Source organism: Crocuta crocuta, unplaced genomic scaffold (genome assembly GCF_008692635.1).
Source record: "Crocuta crocuta isolate KB4526 unplaced genomic scaffold, BGI_CrCroc_1.0 scaffold424, whole genome shotgun sequence".
Taxonomy (NCBI): Eukaryota; Metazoa; Chordata; class Mammalia; order Carnivora; family Hyaenidae; genus Crocuta; species Crocuta crocuta.
The window spans coordinates 906,984-920,372 of record NW_027530977.1 but is presented as its reverse complement, the minus strand read 5'-3'; the positions used below and the strand labels follow the sequence as shown (position 1 = coordinate 920,372).

Sequence of the window (13,389 nt, the reverse complement as noted above, 5' to 3'; positions counted from 1 at the left end):
TGGCTATTTTAGAAATTGTGTATTAAAGCAGAACATACAGAATATATATATAATATAAACAGAATACAGGTATAATATAAAATACATATATATTATACATATATTCTTTTGCTGGCTTTAACTTAGCAGGACATGACTTTGGTGACCTTTTCTACTTTCTCCCCACTGCCTATTTTTTTGCTCTATTTATCTATTATTATTGTTGTTGTTTTCCTGAATGTTATTTTTACTACTGAGATTTTGCATTCTTATCTCATTGTTGATTTCCTTTGAATATGAACTTGAAAAGGTCAGGTTTTAAGTTTCATTGTTATCAGCACTATTTGTTAGGTTTTCCTAGAATTAGGTCCAGTCACATTTTTTTTTATATTCCCTATGACAGATTAGGAGTATTAAGATAAAATGTGGCATTTTATAAGGAGTTTAGAAATTAAAAAATTTTTAGATATTACTTCAGCATATTAACTATCTGATTTGGAAAAAATTCTAAAGAAACCAGTCCCCCAAAATGGGATAGATCATTGCAATGCAGCTATTTGTAGGAGTTTTCACATACTTCCAAGTTACAAGTTCTTACAAATGAAAGTAATAAAAATAGATAACACAGACTTCTATATGTCGTTTCTTTAAAATGACAAACTACTGGTGTAGAACAAACCATGAGAAATGGGATGTGTTCCTTATAAAAATCACAGTATGTCCCTTAAGATATTCCATATTCACCTAGTATTTTCTTTCAGAGAGGATATATACCCCTTATTTGTTAAGTCCCAGAAAATGTAGTAAAGCTTAGTCATGTTCATCCGCTTCCTTCTCTACCCACACTGGCCTTATTATGACTGAATTTCTAAGACATTTCAACATAATCAATTCAGTCTGTTTTCACCTAATGCTATCAGTAATTTGCGGGTATTTCCCATACTCACTAATCATTCATTCTCTATCTTTGTAGATAATAGGATTAATGATTACTTCTAGGAACAGAAGAATAGTATATAACGTCAGTGTAATAGGGGTTTGGACATGAGAGTAAAGTTCAACTAATAACATTGTAGAGAGGATTTTTTTTTTTTACATAAATATATGTGATGGCTCAGTATGCTATAGCTCTTGTATTTTTGCTAGAATGTTGCCTTTTAAGTACATCTTCCTTTTATAAGGTTTTTGGTTCAGAATTACTTTTAGAAGAAATTCAGTATTTAAATGTTTAATATTTAAATTAAATATACTAAATTAACATTAACATTTTAATATTTAAAATAAGGACAATTTAAGTGAGGACCAAAATATTCTAGTAAATAATGGAAACATGTTCAATGAAGATATTATCACAAATGAAAATTTTAAAAATTACTGAATCTTTAATAAATTTAGGCTATAATTCTAGCTGGGTCCATAGAGATAGACTCAACAAAGAAATTATTAAGTACCAAGTTTTGTTTCTGTGCTAAAATATGCTAACATAATTGTTATAACACAACAAAAATTGTTTATCTTTACAAAATCATATTTGGAAAGGAGAATCGTATTTGGAAAAAATGCAAGATCTCAATTAATTTCTCAAGAGCAGCTCTTAATTTTTCAATATCCATTTATTCTGCTTTGGACAACAAGTATTCTCTCTCTAGCAGTTGGCTTGCAAAAACTTGCAGGATTGTTTGAGTGGAAAGTAATTTAAATATAGCTAGTTGTGAAAATGTTCTTACATAGCCCTCAAATTGATACCTTAGATCATGAATACTTAGATAACAAGGATATTGTCCTTATATGGAACCCAAATAGTTTGATTTATGTAAAACCTTTTCCTAAAGCAGGCAGATTTATATGGCACTATTGTTTTGTATATCATTCAAATATAGTCAATGGCCACAGAATAAAGAGGAGTTCGGACAATTATTTGATCAATGCATGTCCAGCCTTAGGGGAACTAATCTCTCTAGTTAATTTCATTACCTTCTCTCTACCTTCTCCATATCATTTTCAAATTCTTTCTTTCTTCCTGTAGTTAGTTATATCCCAGCAGACTCTAACGATTATTAGTGAGAACCAGAGCCAGGACAAATAAAAATATAATTAATTATAGTTCCAGATGTTTCTGAACATGAGGATGTTCGGTTGCATATAAACTTAAGTCAATGACTATACAATTTTTTCTTTTTTAATCTCAGTTGAGATAAACTCATGCTTTTCTCTTTCTTCGTAATTCTTCCCAGGTATCTAATTGGTTATTCAGTAAATATTGCTAGGAATGGGAGATTTCCTGGGACAGTTATTTTCATCCATTTTGTTCACTGCAGTATCACTAACACTTTGAAGAGGTTAAAAATGTATATATGAATGTGAATAAATGGTGTAATATATATTTAATTCAGATAATATTTTCTATAAATGATAAATATTTTCAGAATTCTGTTTTAGCTTTAATTGTTTAAAAACACATTTTATACTTGAAAATTAAGAATCAAGAAATAGATTGAGAGGTAAAGAGCTTATTTTTTTCTCAGATTTGAATCAAAGTGATCTTTAGTTTTTCTGAAACCAACAAAATTTGAACTATATAAGACCAGTAATACAGATGATACAATAGAAAATAAAAGGAAACAATTCATAAACAATTGTTTTTCCGATAAACTTTTTCTTTGAGACAAGGATGCAAGTAAAATTTAATCTATCTTTATAATACTCCCTCTGACTGTACCTTAGGCTAGGAACAACTTGACTAAAGGCAACTTGCCAGCAAATTTTGAGAGTAGGAAGTAACAAATATGGATATACATTTATAACGTAACCTAAATCAAGCCCAATAAAAGTCTAAATAGAAAATGAAAAATGGTCATTTGTCACCCTTAATTATTATAAATTAACATAAGTGACCAAGGAAATAAGGGGTTCTGAAGTATAAGAGATATAAAGCACAGAAAATTTAGAGACAAAAATGAGAAGAAACCTCTAGTTGCCCACCAGAAAAATTATGATTCTGCATAGGGATAGATCAGTGGCTCTTAACATTTTGATCCCAAGACCCCATTTACCTTCTTAAAAAATATTGAAGTTCCCAAAGAACTTATTTTATATGAATTATATCTATCACTATTTATCAAGTTCAAAATAAAGAAAATTTAAAAGAGATAGGACACAGGCACACATTCTATTAGCCTTCAAAACCATGATGTCATAATACCTCATGTAAATGCAGGAAAACCCCATAGTATGTGAGAAAGAATGAGAAGGAAAAAGACAAATAACATTTAGTATTCCTGTACTTGAACTTGTAACCCCCTGCAAGGGCCCCTGGGATGACTGATGAGAAATTACTGGTCTGGATCTACCATTTAAAAAATGAAGTATTGGGGCGCCTGGGTGGCTTAGTCGGTTAAGCGTCCGACTTTCGCTTAGGTCATGATCTCGCGGTTCGTGGGTTCGAGCCCCGCATCGGGCTCTGTGCTGACTGCCGGCTCAGAGCCTGGAGCCTGTTTCAGTCTGTGACTCCCTCTCTCTCTGACCCTCCCCTGCTCACGCTGTCTCTCTCTCTCTCTCTCCTAGAAATAAATAAAACATTTAAAAAAAATGAAGTATTAACTTTGAAAATGAGAAGGACCCAAGTAGCATCAGCTGATTTTGACAGTCATCTTAAACCACTATACACGTGACGATTATTCTACAGTAACTTGCATTTTTAATTTTATGCTTATACTGAAAAATACCAAGCCTTAAGGAAAGTTAGCCTTTTCTAAGAAGATTTATTGTTTTTAACCTCTCTAGCTTTGGAACTTGTTTCATCCAGAACTTCAGAACTCTACAGAGTAGGTCTGAATTAAAAACCGTATGTACCCAAAACTTATGCTTGTCTGTTACACTTTTGCCTAAAAATGACTTTACGGTATTCAGAAACCTATAACAAATAATGATATTTTGCAGGCATAAAATTATGCACATTCTTCCAAAAAGGGTATTCTCTACATAAAATCTTTAATTTTATGGTACATCAATAGTTGGATGAAACGAAAAGAATGATTCAATAGTTATTTACCAGATGAAATGTCATCAGTGAGAATGCTCTATCACAAACTAAAAGTGTGTAATAGATCCATATAGAAAAACGTTTCAATTATATATATAAATGTCCACTTTTTATACCTCCTTATATAGATTCCAAATTTATCTTATATAAAGAGTTGGGTAAAATTATAATGTGACCTATAGAACTTCAAATAATGTGGTGTTGAGTTTAGAATATGTTCACGAGGAAAAGTGGATTTTGTTCTTGGGCTCTTTTAAGAATAAATATAGCAGAGGGGCACCTGGGTGGCTCAGTCAGTTAAGCATCTGCCTTTGCCTCAGGTCATGATCTCATGATTTGTGATCTCAAGCCAGGATCTGGCTCTCTGATGTCAGCACAGAGCCTGCTTTGGAGGCCCTGTCCCTCTCTATCTGCCCCTCTCTACCTTCCCTCTCTCTGAAATAACCATTAAAAAAAAAGAATAAATATGGCAGAAATTATAACCCACTGTTTTTCTTAGATGTTTTTAAAAAAGGGCCCCATGCTCCTGATTTTACCATTTTCTTCTTAAAAACTATGTTTTTGATTTGTAATATCAATATTTTGATTAGATTCTGTTCAAATTACCAATTTAATTAATTTTTGTCCTTCAGTATCTTTTCAGAAATCTTTGTCTTTCAGTATCTTAAAGTACACTGAGGTATAAAGCTATGATTATCTACATTAATCTTATTCACATATCTAAAAAAACTCAACACCCCAATCAAATTTCTGCATTTTTGATACAGCGTGTTTTCATTTAAAATCAGTAAGTATTTCTTTTGGTTCCTCAGTGATTAATTGTATATTTACATATTCAACACAGTAATAAAGTAAAAAGAAAAGATGGCATTTTCAGAGTTTGGCTCAGTATACATTCCTTTCAACCCTATTCCATTCACTAATTCTACCCCCCACCTCCCAATTACCTTGCACCATGGAGAATGGGTGACATATCATGGTTTCACATAACGTAACACATGCGGATGAAAAGTGGAAAAAATCGAGTAATTCATGGATAGATATCTGGATTCAGACAAGACTGTTAAGGAGCCAGATGGTGCTGTGGCATTCCTCTGCCTCTCCTTAGGTGCCATGTCCCGGGGTTCCATGATCCCTCCTTCCCAGGTGATAATACCCCCAACCCCGCGCTCATATTGTACCCTCTGTCCAGCGTCCCGCACTGTGTCCCCATCAGCCTTCTCATGCTCCAGGCTTCTCATTTCTTGCCTCCATCGGCATTTACTTGCCTGTCTCATCTCCTCAGGGTCCTGCTCCCTGGTGGTAATTTGATAAATTAACTTTTTGAAAATAATTTCTTCAAGCCTAATTTGCATTAAAAAATTAAGTTTAACTTCGTTAAAGATGTGTCATAAATAGCATTTAAAGGACTTTGGCATGTTAAAATTAGATCATATATTATTAGTCACATTCAATTGTAAAGGCCCATACCTATATCATTTGACTAAGGGGCGGCAATACTGAAGTCAAGTTTGATACCTAGATGAGCCATTTGGTCTTGGCATTCATCTAGGATAAAATGAACATATAAATCCCCAGTGTGAACCAGACAAGTGGATGGCTCAGTGCAGACCCATAGCTGTCACTGGAAAAGAGCAAAAGTGCCCACTGATGATAGATCAATGGATTCACCTTTGTGAGTAAATGTCCATAACCAAGAGACCGTGTCACATGGTCAGGGATATGCATTTACTCTCTGTGACTCTGGATGTATAGGAGAGATATTTCTGGCAATGAGTGTCAAATGACTACTGAAAGATTTGAAAATGCATAATCAATCATTCCATGAAAATCTGGCATCTCTTAAATGAAACAAAGCTTTAGAAGAGCATTTCACAGACAACAAAGAAAACCCTTACCCCCAGAGAAATAAGCACAGAACTTTGAAAGCTGAAATTATCTAATTTGATCCCCTCAGATTTTGCTGGATGTCCGCTGTGTTCACAGCATTACAGTTTCAATTTTGCTTCCGTGGTAAACTACTCACAGTTTTATTTAAGCTTTTTTTTACAGGAACACACTGAAATGAGGAATGCAAATCTGTTTTTATTAACCTCTTACATATGTCACGTGACTGACGACTTCACTTCCAAATGAACTCACTTTGATTTCTCTTCTGCTTTCTCCTTTACTTCCTTTTGGACCCTGTCCTTCCCAGAAACAGAGAATGCTAAATTCTTTCTGACCAAAAGTGACCATCAACTTCCAGTCAGAAGAGAATGGGACACTGATTAGCTACCGCCTTTTGCACCCAACGATCCCTTCTACTCCCGGCGGCCACCCGGCTTCCCAGCCCAGTCATCCCCTACCACTTGCTCAAGAGAGCAGCTCCCACAGAGTGATGGCTTAGTTAAGAGTTCACCATGGCAACATGCGGGGTATGAAACTCTTCTCTGGCAGGTGCTGAAATGAGCCTGACTGACAGCGGAGTTTCCAGCAGTGGTCTGTGGAAGTAGCTTCAGGCTTTTCTCCTACAACTCGGCCACACCAAGGAAAGCTTAATCTTAATTCCCTCACGCAATGTACTGGATGGTTCATCTCCTCCCCTAACCTCTCCAACTCGTTCAATGTCTCGTAACTCATTGCCGGGGGGTGGAGGGACATTTCTCCTCAGCCTGTAATACTGTTTCTCAAGTTAAAACTCACCTAAAATCTTAATATCAAAAATAGCTCAGAAATTTCAAAACACACTTAAAACGTGATATATTTGAGGTCAACTCAGTTAATATTTAAGGTTTTAGGAATGCTTCCATTTGTTTTAGTTTGAGCATGGGTTAGAGAAAACGGTTTTTTAAAACTCTCCTCTCTGGTTTGCTCCCACCTTCTGAAACGACTCAGCTTGTGTTCAGCTGAACCAACTGGCTTGGAAAAAAACATCTGCAGGGATTTCTAAGCACAAAAGGGTAGTTTAGGCATCAGGATTATCTGGCACAATCTGTCTAATCTTTCTCTTCAGGTTTCCTAGCGTGCAACTAAACCCCAGAGGGAGAAAGTTCTTTCTGGCTCACTCCATAATTCTTGCTTGACCCATATTTTATGCTACTTCAAGCAGAAATCTGCTGAGAGGCTCACACAAAAAATATTTGAAAGGCTCTTTAGGGACGATTTTGTCCCCCTTGATAGAAATAACTACAGATGTACAAAGAGCCTCTCCAGCCTCTGCCTACCGCCACACTGGGCTCATGCATGACAGGGTTTATGTCCTTGTTTGTGGCAGCTTCACTCTAAGCCTTCAGAAAAGAGAATCATGAAGGTAGGGCAAGTCTAAATTGTACTCTGCCATCATTTCTAACAATCTCTAATCATTTGTTAAGACCTTGAGAGATAAATAACAAATTTGTAAATGACAATTGTTTTCATTGAAAGGTGAAGAGTTTGATTTCAAAAGAGACAAAGTATTCAAAAAACAAAGGTTTAGGCCTCATAGCCAGGGTCATGTTGCTGATTCTAGAAATTTCTAGGTGTGCATTCTACCCAGCATACTAGCCCTCTCTCTGACTGCTCACTCAGGATAAAGGGATAAGGTTATCTGCAGTGAATACCTCATCTACTAGGTGTGATCAAATGAGAAGATGGCTGACAAAATACTTGGTAGAATGTGAAGAACTATTCAAATGAAGGGCAGGTTAGCAGAAAATAGATGGGACTATAGAAACTCCATTGTGAGGTTTGAAATGGATGGCTTTTACCTGAACACCTAAAGTTAATGATACTTAATGTATGTGGTTAGCGAACGGGAGCTCGTTGGCTCTTCCTACATTTACATCTCAGACCAATTTTTCTAAGCTTTCAATTAATTATGCAGCATTTCATATAAACTTAATCCTATAGCATGTTTACCATTGGTTGTCTGGCAAAATGCATTGGTGAATTATATTCTTGGTGCATTTATAGTAACAGGGAAATAATTATGTTTTACAAAATAGGGTACTTTCTTTACATCTGTTAATGCCAAACTAAACAAGAAATGTTCACCATGCCATGTTATCTTGATTATTTCAATACAGAATGACTTCGGTATTCAGTCACAGCACCTTAAATGTATGTGAATATTCGTTACAGCATTACTCAAAGAAAGGGAGCTAAAAACATTTTGCTACAGATTTTAAGAACCGTATCTAAAAAAACTCAGACAAAATCTTATACAGTAATACTTAAATCACGATCATTAGAAATAGAGTGTGAAATGAGGGAAGCATTTGACTACTGTGACCTTTGTCATTATGGACTATCTGAAGTAAGAACATGAATAACATTAAGAAATCAACTGAACTTATTTGATGGGAGAAAACGTCAGAGGTGGGATTGTAAGTGCTTTTAGAAAGTACTGGTGAGCTAAGTAGAAAAGGGAAACTGTGCATAGTGCATAGGTGATAATCACCAGGCTAATTCAGAAAACATCACTGTGTTTTAGGCCACAGATCCTTCTATTGCCCCTAAATATATGATTAGTTGGGACAAGAACAGATTATACATTCTGGTTTTCAGAGAATAAAGAGAAATACAATGGGAAAGCATAAGGCTTGATTTTAATTTGGTGACAAGTAGAGACTCATAAAATCAAGTACTTTAGGGCTAGAAGGGAAATAATAGGGCACCACTATTCTATTTAAAAAACCCCTTCATTTTATAAGTGTTTTTGAATTAAATTCAAAGACAATTTTATAATCACCCTCATTGGATTTCTGTCACTGGCAATAGCACTCTTTCTTGGGAAAAAGTGCATGAATGCTGGGGTCAAATTAGGGATGGACTCAAACTTGCTTTCCTTTCTGAACACAGCTATGGAGTCAAGTTTACATACACCCCCAGAGTGAGGGCTCATGGGATTTGTCTTCCTCCAAACAGAAACCCGAGAAGACTGCGGAGTAGATCAGATGTGCGAGCAAGATACAGCAGACGTATTGTCTAGAGTAGCCCAGCCCCATTACTTACTTTCATGTTTATGTGCGCTTGGTGCTTTTATTTGGTAGCAGTTTTCCCTCTAGCTAATAATGTTCCGGACATAAAACTTTGTTCTGCTCCCCAAATGGTCTATCATTAGAAGTCTCACTAGCAATGGAACAAGAACTGTAAATACTCTATTGCAAGGAATCAAATGAGAAAGCAAAGACTGACACACTCATTTTAAGCTGCATCATATAACAATGGCTCAGAACCCGGTAGTTTATGAATGAAATAAAGATACTTTATTTATTACACAGGCACTTGGATATTCACATGCCCAACACATCTGATACACTTAACAGCTATGGAAACATGGGTGGAAAATGTCTGTTTCTAGGATCAAGAGAGAACTTTCACCATGTAAAGGTGAATTAGCGCATTAACAATTTTTCCCTTACTTTCCTCTAAGAATTTCCAAAATCCACCGAATTTTTAAAAAGTTACACTTGAAATAATATGCAACAGAAACTGATCTACATTCCAACTGGTATGCTAATTCGAATTTTGAGCAGTTCAAACTTTTATCACAATGCAACATATTTATAGTCATGCTTTGAACAGATTAGGTTAGTAGCATGCATTCCATTCTGCAATATGAATATTGTTAATCTATTTCCCAACAGAAGTCAAAAGATGCCCAGTGCATAGAAAAATACAAATCACTTTCGTCAGTATATCATGGGACTGATTTGGGGACTTACACAGCGACGAGGAAGTCCTGAAATGCCATGCCCACAAAAGCACATTAAAAAGTGGATAAACATACTTCATCAGACAATGTCTAAAAATTAAAAGAGGAGGGCTTTAAATTTGGGGGATGTTCTTGCTGTGTGCTTTGAATAGCGCCTTTCTGCTCACCTCCTTCTGGCTTGACTGGTCCATCGGACATCACCTTCCTGAGGGCTAGCTGGCTTTGGTCTTGGCTGCCATTGGCTGGTGGAGGCAGATTATCAGACTGAGTTCTTTGAATGGGGAGGATTCCTGCTATGCTGTGTCTGTGCTGCTTCCTGGTATGATTAGACTGACCGCTTTTATGTGCTGCTGTGGCGGTGTGGGTGAAATGGAAACCCAGAGTATGTATCCTCAGATGGAAGCAGCTTAAATGTTACTCATGCAAACAGAAGTGATCTTTTGCTCTATTTAACTAAGTTGGGGTTTCAAAGGCCAAAATGACACCACATGCACAGCACTAAAGGGGTTAAAACTGGCTGTTTCTTTGGACATGAAGACTTTGGGACGTGGGGATTAACATCAGTCTACGTCCATTGTCTGGCTAATGTCTCTTGGAAGGAACAGTGCACTTCCATTTGTAAAATCTCCGTGCGTATTAAGGTTTGATGTATCAGTTGACTACATTTTCAAAATTAAATGAAAAGATGGCAATTAAGATGGGTGTATTGTTACTCTTTAATTGACATCTTGACTGTCCAAGGATTTCCAAGGTTAGGAAAACAATAACCGTAAATCCTCTGTTAGTGTATGCAAAGTGTGATCCAATGGAATGGACCCCAGTGTGCTCCGTAAGGAGGTCACATTGCCTCATCATATGTATTTATACATATATTAAGTAATTGTTTGGAATATGAGACATAATTTTCTTCACAGATTTTTGTTTTCAAAAGACTAGCAAGTGTCCCACATGTAAAGCTACAATACTCCACGTGCCTAATTCACGAAGGATTTTAAACTAGGAATGGCTTTTCCTCTCCAGGTTCGAGAATTTGCCTGTGGGTTGTATTACTCTCCTGCCTCTAATTCTGGAGTGTTTTCAGATGCAAGAACCTCATTTCCAATCTGCTCTGACTGCTTGGGTGTGTGCTCTTTTGGTGTCATGCCTGGAAAACTGGCAGCCACGTGTGCTTATAATTCCTGTACTCTAAGGGATATTTTAAAGTGCACACACAGAGGACACACAACACTGCTTTGTCTGCAAACATCACGGACACAGCTGCCAAGTACTATGAGCCAGGTTGGGTGGACGGTGGAGACAGAGGGGAAACAGCCAGTTTTTTTGCGGTCCACGTCAATAAATTAAAAAAAAAAATTCTAAATAAGAGAGCATAGTTACGTATCGATACTGTCTTTACACAGACACAGGGACAGAGGACGGAGTGAGCGGGGTGTGCCCAAACACAGAAAGCAGACAGGGAAGGACAGCAGGGAGGAAAGGCAACAGATGAACATTAAGCTGCCATGCTGAGGAATTTATTTGCGTCTTTTACTTGGTTGCAGGCGGAGCTGTTGCACTGCGGCTTCGGCAGCGGCTATGGCAGCCCCTGCGTCTTCCAGGTGGGTCTGGGTGACGCTGGTTTTGCTCTGACTGCGAGACGGTCCATGAGAGCGGAGGTGGCCTTCGGAGGAGGATTTCGAGCTACCGGGACTACTGTGGGATTTCTCAATGGTGGGAACCTGCATGTCTGGTTACAAAAGGGTGAAACGTGAGTTAACACTGCTCCGACGTTCGACCTTCCTCCCGTCGAGCCCAGCCTCACGTCGTTTGAAACTAAGATTTATGGTAATGCGGTTTCCTTCTGGGCTAATTTATGCCACTGCTCCCTACTCGGTGATGTGATTAAACATCTGGAAAATGGTTTGGGGGAGGAGAGTCCAAAGGATAATATTGTTGAGAAGAGAGAAGTTTGAGAAGAGGAAATGCATCTGACTACCCTCACGTGAATGGCTGTTAAGTTATAGGTTTAGCAAGCAACTGCTGCCTCAAGTAGGGACCAGGCAGGAGACTAAAGGCTGATATCACCGCAGAGGAGCTGTAAGTAAAAATACGGCGAATTCCTGGAAGAAGGGGCCTGAGTCACTAGGACTCATTAAATAGCGGAGACTGTAGAATCACCTCTCGGGTGATTTTAGAGAATGTAAATGGGGGAATACAGATCCCACATTTACTATGGCAGTCAGAGAGAGAGACAAGTCTTTATGCTAATGATGTTCTAGACCATTCATCAAGGCAGAGTTGATCTGGCAAAGTGGAATCCATATATGGTCTATAAAGCTCATTTTCAGTCGTGTGTATCACTCATGGCAGCCATGGGTATCTTCTCAACTCAGTGTCCTCCTGGACTTGGCCTTGTGGTTTCCCATCTCCTAGAACACTTGCAATGGGGACCCATTCCTTTCTAATGTGCAAAGGACCACTTTTCAACTTGATGTACTTTCTGAGAAGAGAAGGGAGCAATACTCAGGTCCAATATAAAATGTTATAGTTGATACTTATACATAGTTCAGTGTATCTAGGGAAGGTACTACCCGGTTATCTCATACAGGTATTAACTCAGTTTACGATGCAGATTAATGTGTTGTAGGATAGCTGGCAATGAACCTTGCAAAGGAAAATCTCATTCAAATGGGAATTCTGTGCATATTGCCCAGAATGTATGACATTGTTACTTCAAAAATAGTAAGAGTTTTAAAAAAAATCAGAATTAGCTTGAGTCCCACATTTAGGAAAGGTTTAAGTAAATTTCAACATACCAATTGTTTTGATGACATGGGGGAAAGTGCTCTTGATATGACAAGTAAAAATCAGGATGCAAAATTATGTGTAGATTACATATATATAAAATATGTAAGAAAATACCTATGAAAAACTAGGGCTTTAAACAATTAGAAGAAATCTGTATACACAGTAACAATGAGTATGTCTCGTCAATGAACTGTTGAGGATTTTTATTTTTCTTTATGAAATAACCCAACATGTTTTATAAAATCATACTATCATGGATTCTGAGAGCTGGAAATAACCCAACAGCTCATATAGCCCAATCTCCTCCATTATACTGCTTGAAAACCAGAGTTAGAGAGGTGAAGATTGCAAAGCTGTAAACCTAATTATGGGCTGATCTGAGACGAAAGCCCTTTACTCCTGATTCCGTATCCATCACTCTTTGCATATTATATTACATATTTTCCAAGATAATCCAACATTTCAAAATATACTGTATCTACAAGCATTCATGTTCAAGAAGTTACTCAGTGAACAAGGAGACAAAAGCTTTTTCTACTTGAAATGTCTCCTACCCTTGGATGGGTCAGGGAAGATACCATGGCTTCTGCTTTTGATGACAGATGGCTTGGGAGGCTGCTGGCTGCCCTGACTGGAATGAGACTTGCCATGATCGAGGCTTTCAGTCTGTTCTTTGAGAGAATACCATCTAGGAGTGTTATCGAGGTGAGCTGTGCTAGATAAATCAATCAGTACCTGAAAAAAAAATGCAGGAAGTCAATGGGGTTGATAGAATTCATTCATTACTCTTGTCTGCGACCTGAAATTTATTCATGGATATAAGATACGGTATGACTCTGAGGGTGATCAGGCTGTCTTCCTCATGTTTCTTTACCCATGACATTGGGTGCATCAGAGATGCCTG

At 37.3% G+C, this 13,389-nt stretch overlaps 1 protein-coding gene across 1 annotated transcript in view; it reads right to left on the bottom strand.

The window, feature by feature from the left end:
* PCLO (piccolo presynaptic cytomatrix protein) overlaps window positions 1-13,389 on the bottom strand; it is a 420,227-nt gene that overhangs the window by 50,801 nt on the left and 356,037 nt on the right. Inside the window, exons 21-22 of the mRNA XM_077770160.1 lie at window positions 13,040-13,220; window positions 11,230-11,424 (exon numbers count right to left, since the gene is read on the bottom strand). Coding sequence (XP_077626286.1) covers window positions 11,230-11,424; window positions 13,040-13,220 — 376 coding nt within the window. The remainder of the gene's footprint in view (window positions 1-11,229; window positions 11,425-13,039; window positions 13,221-13,389) is intronic.